We start from the raw sequence: 18,008 nt of genomic DNA on the forward strand, positions 1-18,008 counted from the left end.
TGGGTCTATTGGTAGGCTCTCTGTTTAATCAATCCACTTGCCCAATCTTTTGCCAGGATCACAGTCTTGATGGGTTTTTAAAAAATTGAGATAGTTGATCTACAGTATCTTATTTTAGCTTTATAGTAAGTCTTTAGGCAGATATTGTTTGTCCTATGACTTTGTTCATTTTTAATATTTTTCTAGCTATTCCAAGTCTTTTGCCTTCCCATATAAACTGTAGTACTGGTTTGGTGATGTCTATAAAATAACTCTCTGAGATTCTGTTTGGGACAGCACTGAACCTATAGATGAGGTTGGGAAGAACTGATATATCTTAACAATACTGATTCTTTCTATCTATAGTCATGGAATCTCTCTCCATTTACTTAGATTTTTTAAAATTTCTTTTATCAGAGTTTTATAGTTTTCCTCATATAGATCTTTCACATGTTTTGTTATATTTATACAGAAGTATTTTTTTGGTGCTAATGTAAGTGGTGGGCTTCCCTGATAGCTCAGTGGTAAAGAATCCGCCTGCCAGTGCAGGAGACAGGGGTTCAATCCCTGAGTTGGGAAGATCCCCTGGAGAAGGAAATGGCAACCCACTCCAGTATTCTCACCTGGGAAATCCCATGGAGAGAGGAGCCTGATGGGCTAGTCTATGGGGTCAAAAGAGTTACACAGGACTTAGTGACTAAACAACAAATATAGATGATATTATTTTAAATTTCGAATCTCAACTTTTCATTGTTGGTATATAGAAAAGCAGTTAACTTTCGTACATTAACGTTTTATCTTGCAACCTTGCTATAATTGCTAATTAATTCCAAGAGTTTTCCTGTCAATTCTTTAGAAACTTGCAAATAGACAATCAGGTCATCTACAGACACAGTTTTCTTTCTTTCCAATCTGTATAGTTTTTACTTCCTTTTCTTGTCTTACTGCATTAGCTAGGACCTTAGAAGGGGACCTCTTTGCCTCCTTCTCAACCTTATGGGGAAAGAGCACCTAGTTCCTAAGTCTCAAAGTAATGTCAGCTGTAGGTTTTTTGTAGATGTTCTTTATCAAGTTGAGGATGTTCTTTATCAAGTTGAGGATGTTCTTTTCTGTTCCTAGTTTGCTGAAAGTTCTCACCAGTTCATTTGCCCATTCATTCTTTTGCCATGGGAAAAAAAAAGGATTCTTTCTTTTTTTTGACCATGCGACATGGCTTGTAGGATCTTAACCACTGGGCCACCACGGAAGTCCCAAGGATCCTTAAAAGTGGAAAACTTCAGGAGGCAGAAGAGGCATTGCTTGTCAGACTCACATGCAATGTGAGACTCAGCTGGCCACTGATGGCTTTGAAGACAAACAAGGGCCAAGGAAAGTGGGCTGCCTCCAGAAACTAGAAAGAGCAAGGACATGGAACTTCCCTAAGAGCAACCAGAAAGCCCCGACAACAGGTTGATTTGAGCCCAGGGAAACTCAAGTCAGACTTCTGACCTTCCAGACTCCTACTGTGTTAAGCCAAAACATTCATGGTAATTTGCTGCAGAGCAATAAGAAACGAACACAACACTCTTGCACCATTACATTCATACTAAAGGCATGTAATCTTTGTGAACTTCAGTCTTTCTTCAGTGTGGTTTGGCCATGGTCAGCAGCCAAAGATACTCTGATTCAATTGTCTATTTTTGTATTAAATCAGGGTTAACTTCACCTATAAAGGCTTTTCCCAAACTGTACATCAATATTTCACTCAAGATATTACCTGTTCTATGGAACTAAAAGTAAGGTCAACAGTCTTAAACGAATGAGAAATAATATTTATACTGATTGAAAATCTGCCTTTCAGAGAGTTGCCATATCTAAGAGTGAGAACTAACATGAACGGGCATTTTAAGCCTGAGTACATGGTATCTGATTCTAAAATCAGTGCAAAGGCAGCACTGCCCAGTGGCTGCAGGGACACAGCATCAACTCCGGGACTGACAGTCACTGTTCCAGGTCTTGTCTTATCTTTTCATATAAATGTTTATCATCTTTTTATCCTTAAGATAAAAATAAATCTCTCAACTAGTTTTGTTATAAGGAGAAAAAAACTATTAGCCAGATGATCATTCTTTAGCAATTAATTTATGGGAGAATCATTTTTGGTGTTCTACTTTAATCCACACACTCGTTCTATCTTTTAAACTCCTATCACTGCCCTGCAATGTATCATTTAAAAGTTTTCATTATTAGTCAGTCTGGGAAATGCTACACTGTATGACTAACAATTTTAACTTCTCTGAAGAATGAATATCTATCAATGATAAAAAGTAGAAATCAGATTTTCTAAAATGGGTTTATTTTAAAAACCTATACAGAGTTTCAATTTAATAAAAAATATTGCCAGGAAATGACTAATTATACAGCAATAGAAATAAACCCCCAAATACAGTTAATTAGAGGTTATAAAAAAAATTAATTCACAATTTTAAAGGTGGAATACATATGCTTTTTTTTTTCAAATAAACAATTTAAAAAGGTTTTTGTTTTAGATGGTTTTCCTCTTAAACATCTGAGTTATATACATACTTAATTTTTGAATTAGACAACCTCCCAGTAACTTCACAAATAAGTACTTCTATTAACTTGAAAAATAAAATAACCCACAAACCCTTCTATTACTGATTTAGTCACAAAATGCTAACAAAGTCAAGTAAATCGTTGTTTTAAAATGTTTACCTCTTGAAAATGAAATCTACATTGGAGTTGTGAAGTATAATAAACTTTTTATAGAAGAAGTTGAGTCTTTCATGACTAGTAGATTTATTTTCTATCAAGTTTATCCTTTAGACTACTTTTACAGTATCTCTTAATCCTGAGAATGTGAGGTGTTAAAATAGGAAAACCTTTGGCCCCATTGATAGAGAGGTACCTTAAATGTAAACAATTGCAATGACAGCCTTCTAGACATGAGCACCCATGTCTTGTATAGAGTTGGAGATATAGTTCCTTGTTTCTCAAAGACATGATAATTTCCTTCCCAATAAAAATATTTGATGTATTGAGATTTGTTTTCAAATGCCATAAAGAATCAAAATTCATGTATACATCTAAGGAGAATAGTTTTAAAAGATCAGCGAAAAGCATTACATAATGATATTACATCATACACTTTATTAATGGTAAATGTTTGCATTTATTTTTAAAAGCTTAGCTCTTGCTAAGCACTTTTTAAGAGAAAGCTAATAAATGAGAATCATTTGCCATACAAAAACTATATTCACAAACAAGACTTTAATCAAATGAAAGCTAAAAAGCACTGGAAAAAATATAAAGCAAATCACTGCTATGAGTCAATTAAACTGCCTTCTATCACTAAATATAATGTATCTAGAATGACACAAGTTCACTGAACAGAAAATTCTGTGGATTCAGTCTAAGTAAGACCAGCGTTAAAGAGTGTCATGCAATTCATGATTTTCTTAAAAAGAAGTTTTTTTAACCAAATCATTTAAACAAAAGGTCTTCTTTTCATTTGAGGGGAAGACAATCTGTTTTCCAAACAGATTCTCCTTTTTTGCTAAAATAGCAAAAGGTATGAATTCTAGCTCCTCTTCCCAGGTGCTACTGATACAGGACTTGGCATAATGACTTAACATAGAAGTACTTTCCTGGTAACAGTGTCATGGCCATAAATAATCCATTAAAAAAGATGATCAAGTGCAAATCTAAGAAAACTTCCTTTAAAGAATTACCCAAACCCAGCACACAAGCAGTATCGCTATTACATGGGCTAAGAAATACAACTTATCAATGTGTGTATGATGACAAATGCACACCAAAGACCACCTTCTATAAAGTTTTAGTAGTGCTGCCAAGTTAGTAATTCTTTCAAGGCACTGAAGAATTATGTAGATGGATTTTTCCAAAATATAACTAACAATTGCTTAAACTGTTAAAAAGCCCTGAGTCAGAACTTTCAATAACTTCCTGAAATTATTGATTGCAGACAAAATGGCACATTTGTTTATTCTATAGAAAATTACAAGACCATTTTGCTTTTTGGAGGGAAGAAGTCATGTTTATGAAACAAAACTAAATAGACTGCACAAGAAAAAAAAATATTCACCAATATTATCTCTCTTACCCATTTCATTATTAATTGTAACTTGCAGTTACGGATTTAGGCACCAAATTGATGTGGCAAGTCATCTTTGCTTCCTCAACAAAATAAAAATCTCCATTTTTAACCTCAGGTTTCCATCTCCTCCTTAGTCACAAATATGAATAAACGCTGGAAAACACTCCGGCAGAAAAGGAGGCAGAATGTACCCATGCAGCAGCTTACACTTTAACTCACCAGTTCTACTATCTACTTCATATCTTTATGCTCTAGTTTCACCCACTACCAGCCACTTACCAGCAAACTGAAGCTCAACCTAAAATGTCCCCCTCGCTGTAGCAAAGCAATGTATACATGAGACAGCATTAAATAGCTTTTCCTCAATTTTAGTGTTTTAAAGAAGTACAACTGTAATTAATACTGTTATAGTTTTACATCTATGTAAAGGTTCCAAGGCTATACATGATTCATCAAGTAATATCAGTAAGTATTCCTATTATAATACTCAAGCAAATAAAATTAAGATGCCTTTTTGAGAGGAAAAAAACATCTTGAAAACAGTTAAAAGTAGACTTAAAGAAAACTGACATTTTCAACAACAAGGCACATAAAATTTGTGAAGTTCTAATACCTTGTCAATTAGTATAAATTCAAAGCTAACCTAATTACAATGTTTAAAAAGTGTGCTTCTCCCCTCTGACTCAAAATGAAATAAATCCTTCTAATTAACAGATATTTAAAACCTACTCAATTACGACTGATGATGACTAGGAGGGAGAAGAGAAATTCTGTCTTCCCCAAACTTGATTATTCACCATCACTGTAGGTCTTGCAAATATAAACTCTTAAGATATTCAGGTGTTTCTCCATTTATATTTAATCAAAATGCTACTCCACTGGAGGAGGGAGAAGAGGACTGCTGCTTGGGGGGTACAGTTTCAATTTGCAAAATGAGAAAGGTGAATATACTTCTACAGTTACTGCTTTGGTAAAATCTACATGATCTCCATTTTTCTCTAACCTCAAAAACTGACTTTTCTTTTTCTACTTGCTGCAATCCCTATCATCCCCTCTATCCAATTCCATCACCAATTCTCCAAGTTCATAAGTTTAAATAATTCTTAGTCCAAAAGGGTCCAAAATTCACAATAAACAAAAAACAGCATTGGGCAACACATTACACTACAATACAAGACCAGCTATTTCTGCCACGTAAAAATGACCTAGCAAGCTTTGAAATTTGAATTGGACACATCTTAAGCAGCATGCATTGCAATTTGCTAAATGCTCTTACAGGCTAAAGCCATCAAAGACATAAATTTAAGAAAGTTATTTTCAACATTATCAATTAATTTTGTGCCTCAGTAGCTAGATAGTCAATCTGCAATGTTTAAATTTACAATCAAGCATAATTTGGCCAGCTAAACTAAAACACTTATGTAATATAATATTCCAATACTAATACAAAATGACCTTCTCTTGAAAAACTTCCTTGCTCCCAACAAAATGAAATATGTTTATAGTTTAAACAGCAATGTTAAATTATGGGAAGAAAAACTATTAGAATAGCACCATCTGGTTAAGTTGTGTGTATGTTTTGGGTCACAAAGCTGACAATATTAGAATAAAAGAAAAAATATGGTCGAGGTGAGAGGGTACAGAGAGGGAACCCTAATGACAGCTCTTCCAAAACATTAGGAAGAAATGCTATCAGTAGCTTTAGATCCCTTCTTTTTGAAAAGAATACTTCAAATACGCAATGGCTGCATGATAAATTCTGTATGTGCTTAGAAGATGACAATTTTTTCACCGTGTATATCTTGCTCCTGAAGCCCAGTAAATACGTTTTTGAGTGAATGCATGACAGTTTTGGTGGTGGTGTTTTTTTTTCTTTCCTAACGATTCTAGGAAAAGCAAAAGCTCCTTCGAGGCACAAGATAAAAAGATGATCATGACAAGGACACGTCCTAACTGGGAGTACTGCTGAGACGTATGATAAGAGGTAGCCATTTCATAGAATTGGAGGAAAGTCACTTAAAAAATGATGCTCTTAAACTTATTCTCTCTCACAAACCAAAACTAAATTTAAAATTATTTTTCAGGTGCTTAAAAACACGAATGAAAAAACATTTTCTTTTCACTAGACAAATTTCAAAGTGGTACAAATGGAGAAAATCCACAAGTGTACACCACTACAGTTACAGTGACTTTGTGACTTTTATAATAGTTTACAGGGTATTATATTTTTAATATGGAGGAAATAAGCTAGTCTGGAAGATGAAACTGCCTTTTAGGGATGTAAGCTTAAGCACTGTAGCTCAGAAGACCTATAACAATAAGTGAAGTAAAGCTCTGGACTATACAATTCTCTGGTTGGTCACGCTAAGCACGAGTCAGCCAGTGCTCCCTCCTTACAGTCGGCCTTGTGGAAAAGAGATGGGCAGCACACGGAGGAAAACCCTGACTGACACTGTTTACAGATCTGAAAGAAAATAGTCTTGTCTCTCTATGTGAACATCACTGGACAGATGTTCTTTTTATAACTTCAAAATATGGCTTCAACAACAGCCTCAGTAGCCTGTTATTAGGTAACTGAGTAGAGTCAATATAAATTTTCAAATTTAAAATTTATAAAAATTTGTACTGTTCTAAATGGTAAGTCACTCCACTAAACACAGATATGGAATTACCGAGACTAGAAAGGCAGCAAAGTGCACCATTGCTCTCACCAGGGCTTGCAGAGGCAGCAGGCATTAATGAGCCAGAAACATGGTATTATGAGGGCTAGAGACCTTGTACTTTCAAATTTAATTGTTACAGCAGGAGAAATGAAATAAGAACCAGAGTCAAAGGGGAAAAAACCCACAAAAAAGATACTTATCCTTAGGAGTCAACTTATACACATATAGTAGATACTACTGTAAACAGGTGATATTTGTATAATCTAGCAGCAATGAACCCCAAAACACTTACTTATGTGTATATTCATTCCAGATGTTGAAAGAGAAAAAAATAATTAGATGCTCCAGAATAAAACAAAACAAAAACAAAGATAATCAGACATATTTCTGTAAATGTCCTAGTCATTCTTTCTAAATTCAGTGTCTATCATCAGTTATTTACAAGGTCTTGGATATTGCTGACAGGTTAAATAATATCCCCATTGTTAGGTATGATGAGAGACTGTTTTGTTTATAGTCAGTTCTACTATCTAAAAGATGATGGAAGCGAGGCTCTGAGGAAGACAGAAACAGTGACGGTGGCAGAACTGACGCAGAGGAGAAAGGCCATCGCCTCACTGAGGACGGTGCTTTTCCTTCCTGGGTTCCTGCTACTCAGCACTTTGGGAAAGGTAAACTGAACCCCGGGGCCCAAACAGGGCAACACCATTTCACTGGTCAGATCAAGCCTGAGTAAGTGACCACAGGGGAAACTGAGGCCCGTTTTTCACCGTCAGTTTTTCACAAGCTGGCTGAACAGTGTACAAATTAATGTAACAAGGGCAATTATAACAGTTTTTCTTTTTATCCAATAAAAGCACTTTTATTGGATGCCCCCACCCGCCCTGCCTTCAGTTCCCCACTGCGACTGCTTAGTTTTCCTTTTCATGTCTCAGTCATTTTGAAACAAGTGAAACAATTTTCCTTTGAATCCAGAAAATAAGTTAAATGCAAAGTCACTATTCTCTCATTTTGTATCTCCATTTACTCTGAGAATTTAGAGACAATCATTTGGATAATTTTAAGTAACCTTATAAGGAGAATCCTCGCTTCAGTATTCCTTTAATCATGCAGAACTTGTACTATAATTTTATCATTTAATATATGAAACATAATAGTTTGACTTGCACCTTTCATATGATGCATGACCTTTCTGGGTACCTGTGTCAACTCACTGTAAAAATCATGATAAACTGAAAGACAGCTGACCATAAGGAAGTATATCTTTTGAGGTCTAATGTTTATAAACTGTGAGAGAAAATGCAATGAAAACAAAAAATAACAGGAGATGCTTAAAGGACTTTCTCCCTTAGATGCAGAAGGCAAATTATATATGAATTACATGGATTTGATGTTTCAATTGAAAGGAAAACAAAAAATACACAGCTTCAAACACTGTTTTGTAGAGTTTTTTTGTTGTAGTTGTTCTGGTACGTTTAGAGTCTAATTACACTCTAGCAAAGAAACTATGAAATTAAAAAGTAATTCATTAGAACCTCCAACTAGCTTGAAAAGCTCACTAAGATCTCATGGCCAAAATATTTTAGCTAACAGAACACAGGGGGTTTCTTAGTTAATACAAAAGAATCCTCCGTTCGATAGCTTTTCGACAGATGGGACATTCACTCATCCGGTCTCCGCAGAGCTGGCACGTCCCATGGCCACAAAGGAAGATCATGTTCTTCAGACGATCCAAACACACAGGGCACATTGTCTGTAATATGAGATAATAAACAAAGTAATAAATGCTGAGCTATTTTCTAGTTTGAAAGTATAATCTGACAACTCTGCAATGTCATTAATTTTTTTGTTGTTGTAGTCAAATAATCTTTGGCTGCTGGACACTTTTAAATTTTTGAATCTTTAAGGTATCATCCTTATAAAAACAGAAATACTGGCTGTACTGTCAGGTCAGTATAAAATGGTACAATATAAAATAAATAGTACATAAAATTAAAAATGCAAATGCCAAAATCTAATACGAAAAGGATGAAAATAGCCCCTTTAGTCTGACTCAGATTGTTCAACTCTAGGTACCACGTTGTTCTTGTATGAAAATTACACAGTGTATTGCAGGAAGCAGTGGGGGATATTGCTAAGAACATACACACACGCCAAGCACGATGCTAGATGTGATCCAGGCCCAAAGCTTGTATCACTCTCACTTCAAAAGAGGAAACTGAGGCTTAGTGATGCTAAAGACGAGCCAGAATGTGAGCTCGGGTGCGTGTGGCCCCAGAGCTCCTGCTTTTAGATGTGAAGCTGCACTGCACCGCCTTCAGTATAGACCCTCTGGTTAAAAACAATTAACCTTAGCTGTTGCTAAATGTAATTTCATCAACTTAGAAGAATTCAGGAGTATATTTCTATGAAATTTTCTAGAAAAAAAATCACACACTCACAAAGTACATTGTATGTTTATAAAAACATTATATATCTTAATACTTCATTCTGAATTATACCTTTCCCAAATAACACAGAAATGAAATAATTAAATAAAAATGTCCAGATTAATAAATCAGGCCTAAAGCCTATAGGAAAATGTAATTACCAACTCTGACAATATCAGAAATCATCGTGAAGAAAACCAATAGAAAAAAAGAACTACAGTCTCACTTGCTGGCTCCATTCTTCCAAGGTAAACTTTCACATTTATCTTCGAAGTTTTGAGAAGAAAAGGGATAGAAAAATCAGTTTTTATTTTAAAAAGCCAAAGCAGCTTTTTAAAACTAAAATAGTTTCTTTTTCATTAAACTTCCCAGAGGTTTATGTAGTTAATTAATAACTCTTATTTCCAAAAGTAACACATCTGTGCAGTCCAGGGTAAGTTACTTTGGATTAATATAGCCTTAATGGCATATAAAATACATCTTTGTTTTTTAAAGAGACATTGGGGTAAGAGAGAGATTGGAGGTTTAAAAGTTAAAGAGACTTATTCAGATGCTTTCTCTTGGTAACCATGAAGGGGTAAGAAACCTCAACATGCCACAGAAAATGAGCTTTAGCTACTTAAATACTTTAGTGATGAAATATGGACATAAAGATTATCTAAGAAAGAAAAAACTTCAGACAGAAAAGACAAGAGTGGAACTCTGCACAACTGCACGGCAGCACTGATGTGACTGCCAACCAAAGAATACCCTTTCTGCTCAACCCTCTGAATTAAATCAGATTTAATTGCTGGGTCAAACGGTAAGATAAGAGGGAAAAAAAGACTTTTTTTTTAAACCAGAACCTGTAAGTTTTAGGTAACGTCTTCATTTTAATGTTGCTTTTGTTAAATATTAAGCAGATATGAAAGAGTACTTCTGTTGGTGTATATAATATATAAAGAAACAAATAACCACCACCGAGCTTAGGCATGAATATGCCCTCCCCAACCCTCACTGATAATGACGTTTCTGAATTTAACATTTATCTTTCCCTTGCTTTTCTTATGGACGGTATGTGTGTGTGTATCTTTTTCTCTTTTTCACTGAAGTATCACATCTATAGAGAAATGTGGACAGGTCATAATGTACAGTTTAATAAAAGCTCACAAACTGATCAAATGTAAATAAATAACTTAGGTCATGAAACGGAACCATCACTACTCATCAAACTGCCCCCATGTCCCAGCCAAAACCAACCACCATCCTTCGATTTTAAACACTATCTGTGTGATTATTTTTTCCAAGTTTTCATCCCCAAACAAAATCTCATTTAGTTTTATGAGATGATGACAAACTTTCCCAAAGTGTTTTTACTAATTAATATTCCCATTAGCACTGTGTGAGTTGCGGCTGCTATGTACTTTGCCTGAACACTCGATACTGACAGTTTCTAACATCCCCCCCTCAATCTGACAGGCAGGAAACGTGTGACGGAACATTTTCTCATGTTGGGTGTGGTGCATCTCCTAGTTTGTCAAGCACCTGAAGAAATCTTCTAATCAGATCTTGCTGACTGCAAATATGCAAATACCACAAGTGACACACTAATATGACCACGCTTGCTGTGGACAATGTAGTACTTTTTTAGAACAGGATGCACTGGCGCTCTTGGGAGTCGCTCTTCACTGTGGAGAAGCGCCGTTACCTGTTCTTTGATGTCCTGTAGCTGCTGCTGCAGCTTTTGCACGTCCGCATTGACGTTGGTATTATCCTTGTCCTTCTGCAGCACCGGAATATTCCCACTGGCTAAAATAAAGAATCCCACACACAAAGAATCAGTGTTATGACTGTTGTGAAGCAAAAATGATTTTTTTATTTCAAAATTATTACTTTTATTTATTAAAAACATGATACTATTATTTGAATACTCTTAAAAAACTTTTTTCCCACGTGGACAACAGATACAGCAGTGACATTCATGTTAAACTTCTTCATTTATAATCTTCAAAAAGAAATAGGTTTACACATTAATTTCTAGTTATGTTTAACTCAGGCGGACAATAATCCACGCTACAAAGAGACTTCTGGGTTTTCCAAGGCTCTCCTGTTGCTGCTGATCCGAGATGAGGAACTTTGTGAAAGAAAGGTAGGTCCATGATACCTACTCAATGGAGGGAAATTTTTTACCTCACTTTTCCTATTCTCTAGATACTTGGACTTTTACTCTGGTTAATCTGTCCCCAGGATTTTTACCCTGCTCTACTGGGGATAAAAACAAAGTGGCTACACTAACGTTATTCCTCATCCCACACAGAACAAAGAAATCAAAGAGACCATCCAGTGTACATCTCGTGCAGAGATGAAAACTATGTTTATACCGCTATGCTACAGGTGACCCTTGAACAACACAAGGGTTCATCAACAAATAACTTACAGCGGGCCTCCAAATCCACAGTTTCTTCACATTACTGGACTCGACCAACCACACACAAACCATGTAGTCCCGTAGTATCTACTACTAAAAAATATCCAAGTTTTGGGAGTTCCCTGGTGGCCTGGTGGTTAGGATTCCAGGCTTTCACTGCTGTGGCCTGGATTCAATCCCTGGTTGGGGAACTGAGATTCCACAAGCCATGTGGTGTGGCCAAAAAAAAAGATTCACATTTAAGTGGACCCTGGCAGTGCAAATCTATGATGTTCAAGGGTCAACTGTACAGAAGGTTGAAGGTAAATAACTTACTTTTCATCTTTCCACTATTCACTGGGTTACACTTCCATTTATCTATAGTTACTCTGTCACAAATAATGACTATTTCATAAAATAATTAAACACACTAGGTAAACCTATTACATAAAGGAATAAGGTTAATACATGTGTAAACTGAAAAAATAATTTTTAATATGATATCCTCCTGCCCTGAGACACAATAAATTTCATCTTAAAAATAGTTAAAGTATCTTTAAGAACACAACAATACTTTGTTATAAAACACACATGGATACTTCCTTAAAAAGACTAATGCTTAAAGCTCCAAAATATTACAAGTTAGAAAAATACAATTTCCGGTTTCCTAAGTGCACCTGTTCCTTGTAGATTCGAGTCACACACCTTGTGTTACAAGCAAACAGTACAGCGCGCTAGGAGAAGGTGTGTCTGTGAAAGTCCCAGCAAAGTAAGAAACCCACTCACAGATATCGTCCGTGGCGTCCTCTGCACTTTTCCCTCCACAGCACATGATGAAGGGCACTCTTCGCTCAACTACTGCCCGACATTGCACACACTTCTTCATCAGGCTGGCACAGTCTGCAAATGGCAACACAACGCATCTCACAGAAGAAAACGTCAACAGGGGTGCCTCCCTCCACTCATTTAACAGTGAGATAAACACTAAGTTACAGCAATACACAGTTCTACCTTCTCAAGATGTTACCCACCGTAGAAAGCATATTTTTCACTGGTAGCTTCTAGAGTAGAAAGCTCATCATTATGAAAATAACGGCATTTTCTAATACACTGGAATAAACTGAGGGGAAGGTTCAAATTTTTTTTAAAATATGTAACATAAATATTTCAAGATCTTAAGGCTTAAGAATAAAGGAGGGAGAGACCTTTCATGAATTTAACTACTGCAACAAGAATTATAAGGCTGCCAGCATGATATTTTTAAAGACTACTTTCTTTTGTAAGTATTTTATCACTAGTCTCTTAAATTCCTAAAATATACTATACAATTCTCTTCCTCCTATCAAATTGATGCAATCTAACAAGGAAATTGCTTAGTGACTACTTTTTTAATGTTAGCAGTCAGGACAATTCATCATAATGGACTATCTTTCTAATACCTCTATATTAGAGGTAGAATGCTTTCCCATTCAAAGAAGACATTCTCAGGCACAATTCTATGTTATGGACTATTAATGTTACACCTAAAGTTATTAATTAATTATAAAACAATACACAGTGCTTCAACACAACCTTTCCCATTAGCATTTATTATGAAAAGTGTACTCCATATCTTAGCCTATGGTACCAAGTGTCTTTGTCAATTCAAAAACAGGAAAAATAACAAAAACTGTGGCAGGGTATCTTTATGATATGATAGTAAACCTTAACAAAGCATAAAATCACCAGTGTGGACAAGGGGGTCATAGACTCTCAACAGTGCTGATGCTGGTGGACAGATGCTCTGTCAAGGTCGATCTTCTGCCAAGGCCTAAAAAGAGATGGGTCAGATGCTGGCCTAGGCAAGATGAACCAGGTAGGAGCTATTGCTAGCAGACAACTGGTTTGGGATTTGTCTTCAATTTGAGGGCAGACTTTTTTCTCTTGAGTTTATAATTTAACAGCCTGAGTATGTAATATGTAGCCACTATTATTTCAAATAGATAGCATCCCCAACTCAATGGGCAGGAATTTGAGCAAACTCCAGGAGATAAGGCAGGACAAAGGGGTGTGGCAGGCTACAGTCCATGGTGTTACAAAGAGTCAGACACAGCTTAGCAACTGAGCAACAAGTTATTTCAAATTCCTGTAACTATTAAGTTAGGTTGTTATATTATTGATATAAAATCTTTCTTCAGCCTGTCCAAAGGGCTGTAACTTCTCCTTCCTTGATTACTGTGCTGTGGAGACTGGACCACCTGCTGTACTATATATTCCTTGAGAAAGGGACATTTTTTTCCCCGCAATTTCAGCTTCTCTAGCAAATATATGTTTACCAATAACAATATATCTGTAAAATGGAGAAAGCAATCTACTTTTTAGGTTTCTTATGAAAATAAATGAGGAAATACTCAAAAAGAGATTACAATAGTTGGCACAAATTAAGAACGCAATAAAATCAGCAGTTGTTCTCATTATATTCTAAAGCAAAAATAATGTAAAAACTTTGGGGAACTCCTGAGGGAAAATATTACACTAAGGCTCTAGAGTCCATATTACCAACTATTAACTATAACCAGCTTTATGACAGGGTCAGCAAACCACAGACTGCAGGCCAAACCCAACTGGTCACTAAGCTTTTATAAATAAAGTTTTAATGGAAAACAGTCCCACCCATTTGCTTACATGTTGTCTAAGGCTGTTCGTACGCTACAATGACAGAAGCAAGCAGCTGGAAAGGGCTGAGTTGTTACTGCAGAAATCACAGGGCCCACAAAGCCAAAAATGTTTTCTAGTTTACCTTTTACAGAAAATGTTGGCTAACTCCCGGGCTATGAAAACTTGCATAACCTGAGCTCTTTTACTTAAGACAGAATTCTCTTTTTTCTTGCCCTCTGACAGCTGATAACAGCCATTATACCAGTCTCTGGTAAACAGAAACAATTAAGTTGGAGCAGAATGTTACAGCAGAAAACCTTGATCATTTCTTAGTTGACAAGCGGCCAAAAAAAAAAAAAAACAACCAATGCTTGAAGCAAATCTGTGCCAATGAGATTAATCTATCACACAGTTTTTTACTTTAGTCAGATTTTATATTAAAAACCAACACCTAAGTGACTGAACTATTTCATAAGAGGAAACACCATATTTTAGCTTGGGCCCATTTAAGTACAAACTGTTAAACATGTTTAAAATCTTTCACTGACAAGTAAAAATTAAAAGGGAGAACATTAATACTAAATATATTAACTTGCAAAGAACAAGGGAGATATGTAAAAGCAAAGGTTAAAACGCCTCTTAAATTTTAATATTACCTCCATAAAGAAAAGATTTCTATAAGCTCTCTTGACGTAGAGGTTAAGGAAGGTTAAGAAAGCCAGAAATTATCGCCCCAAATGGCTGCTGTGAGTGGTTCAGCAGTGGAGAGTGTACACAGGAGAGGCTCCACAAAGGTGCAGACAAATGCAGATGTGTTCATTTTATACGTGGAAAAAGGCCATACTAAATGTTTCAACGTTCATTTTTGGAAACAAAGAGGTCATTTTATTTCATTTATGCTCACACATAAATGAAATAAAAAGTTGAGCTGGGGGAATGCAGTGCATCCAGCTTTCGCTAACACTTGGGACTAAGGAGGGAGAGTGGTGACATCTGTACTGAGTACAAATGGGGAGTCTCAAAGGCTACCAACACCTCTGTTCGTGAGTTACTTTTTTAAAAAATTCAAAGATATAATTTGCTTCGCTTTCTATTTTTATGATAATTCTGAGGAAGTTCTATTTGGGCTACTTACTCTCACAAGCACACATGTGTCCGCACGGCTGAAAAAGAACAGCTGCTTTCTTGTCAGAGCATACCACGCATTCTTCAATCTGTGAAAAAGAGGGTACAGCATAAGCGTGAACATCCACAAATAAACTGAGTGACTCTAACAGCTCCTTTTGTATCCAAATGCATTGCTCCTCTGTAAGGAAACACTTCCACACAGAGGAATTTACCACAGGCTTCTCCTCTGTCCTCGATCTAGTCTCTTGGTCACTTATTCTCACATTTTTTTTAAACACCCCAGCTAAGCTGGCCTCGTTCCACTTCAGTCTCCCTACCTGTCTGAAAGAATGACACCGAAAATTCCACTTCCTCCAAGGTCAGGGAGAACAGACTAGACTTCAGTTTTCTTTTGTGCTTAAACTACTTTTGAAAGAAACATTAAAAGGACAAACGACTGAGATAAGATAGATTTCTAACATTCATAAAAATCTAACCAGATTAGCCAGACTGCTAAAGCTTGAGGAGGAGGAGGGAGGGGTTTACTGACCCACATCTGAGGACTGCCACCTAGCACATCCTTTCCCAGAACATGGACCCTCCCCCCAGCCACTGGCTGAAGCCCAGAGCTCTGAACTAGTCTTTCCCCTGATCTCTAAAGCCAGAGCCCTCCACAGAGTAATCATGATTTCCCTGTTTTTCTTCCTCTTCTCCACTTAATCTGCGTTCTGCATGTATAATGATTTCTTAAGCTTGCTCTGGTTCTCTGACCCCCACCTGCCCACCACCCTTGGCTCCACCTTCACCTTTCACTCATCCTCCTTCCTTCTGACACACATTCACCCCTACTTGTGTCACTTAACAATACTGTTCACTGATCACCTCTTCACCTAAACAACCGAATATTGGACCTTCCCAACTTAGACCTTGCTATGGACATAGTAACGTCATGGGAAGCAGTAAGACATGGTTGGTCAGAATCTTAATGTTCCTGGATTCCAATTCCAGCTCCAGTACTAACAAGTTACCTAACACTGTGGAGATGAAGCTTTTAAAAACTCTGAACAATAAAGAACAATCCTTCTTCACAAGGTAGGAAGAGTCAATTAGAAGACAGGGAGAGGAGTTAGGTGGCCCTTATTCAGGTGTACCCCACGACAGTTCTAACTATCAGACTGGGGGGCAGTGGCGGTGGACATCTGAAGTAAGACAGAATAAGACAGGGGAGCAGAAAGAGTTATGAGAGATATTTAAGAATGGAACTTGGAAACTAATAAAATGTACAGAATAGACAAGAAGAAATCTAAGATATCTGCTAAGCTTCTAACTTGATTTAAAACAGTTGAAAGAAACAAATTTCAGTCTCCTACAGCTTATAAGATGCAAGACCAGGGTGGTCTTTCCAAGTCTACAATTACACATCCAGGCTTTAGGCCTGTTCAAGATCTGACTACAAAGAAGGGAACGATAACCTTAAGTCCCCAAGCTGCTAACACAATGCAGTGCACCAGCACAACCACAGGAAGGGGAGCAAAAACAGGAAGACTCTGGAAAAGTGGCTAAGGGACCCATACCCTGGAGACAGGTATATTTTTCATAGCACCCAAGAAAGTCTTTCCTTTCTCTAAAGGAAGGAGTGAGGACCATGGTAAGTTTCAAAGGTGTGCACGTTAGCTATCTGCTGGCTAGTAAGCTAAAAAGAAGAGCAGGCACAATCTGGGTGAAAGAAGAAATGAAAATCCCAAACATCAGCAGCTAGAATTCTGACTGATGCAGCCATCTCTACGTAAGGGGTATCTTCATATAAATATTGTAGGAATTATATGTGCTAAATACTGGCCAAACATTAAAATGTGACAGTTGAAAAAAAAAGAATAAACTAGATACTATGCGTAAAGTGTTTAGTTCAACGCTTAATATACAATCAGTGCCTAACACATGATGATTCTCTGCTCGTCACTATATAAAAGATGTGTTGATTCCCAACACAACTGTCTATGTATCTGAATTGTTTATAAAGACGTTAAAATAATCTAGCAAACCAATATAATAATCACTTACCCATTCAGCTATTAGCTCTTTAAAAAGAGCTTTCCAAGCATAAATGTTACCCCTTCTGGATTTTCTCCCCAGGTTACATACCCAGGAGTGGAATTACTATATCAAAGCATGTTTATTGTAAAGGTTTGTATATATATTGTCAGGATGGTCTCTCAAAAAAAAAAAAAGTGAACCCAGTGATTCAGCCAACTGCAGTGTTAAGAGAGTACTCATTTCCCACTTCCCTGGCTAGCAATTTTTGAAGTTTGTTTTTGCTAATTTGATGAGAATGGTTAATAATAGTTCATAATTTCACATTTGTATTTCTTTAATTGCTAAACAGACCAAGCTCATTTATTCTTCCTCATCCAAATAATAGTTTTACAATTTATCTTCATGAAGATGTTCATGATCCTTTAGCCACTTGGGGTCACTATTTCCTTATATTCAAAGGTTCCACAACCAACTCGACAAACCTCTTGGGAGGGTATGTGTAAGTTTTCGTACTTTTGCACGGGAATGAAAATTCCGTAACTTAAAATACAAACAGAAAGCTTTCTGATTCCTGGAGTTCAGGACTGGGCTAAAAAGGAGTAACAACACATTCCTTCCTTTCTACCTTCCTGTTCTGTCAACCCTCTCTTGTGGAC

General features: G+C 36.6%; 1 protein-coding gene across 1 annotated transcript in view; it reads right to left on the minus strand.

Moving 5' to 3' along the window:
* Positions 1-2,292: 2,292 nt before the first annotated feature.
* Positions 2,293-18,008, minus strand: part of MIB1 (MIB E3 ubiquitin protein ligase 1) — a 98,375-nt gene continuing 82,659 nt past the window's right edge. Inside the window, exons 18-21 of the mRNA XM_061399770.1 lie at positions 15,347-15,425; positions 12,361-12,474; positions 10,876-10,976; positions 2,293-8,512 (exon numbers count right to left, since the gene is read on the minus strand). Coding sequence (XP_061255754.1) covers positions 8,372-8,512; positions 10,876-10,976; positions 12,361-12,474; positions 15,347-15,425 — 435 coding nt within the window. The 3' untranslated portion in view covers positions 2,293-8,371. The remainder of the gene's footprint in view (positions 8,513-10,875; positions 10,977-12,360; positions 12,475-15,346; positions 15,426-18,008) is intronic.

Source organism: Bos javanicus, chromosome 24 (genome assembly GCF_032452875.1).
Source record: "Bos javanicus breed banteng chromosome 24, ARS-OSU_banteng_1.0, whole genome shotgun sequence".
NCBI classification, from domain to species: Eukaryota; Metazoa; Chordata; class Mammalia; order Artiodactyla; family Bovidae; genus Bos; species Bos javanicus.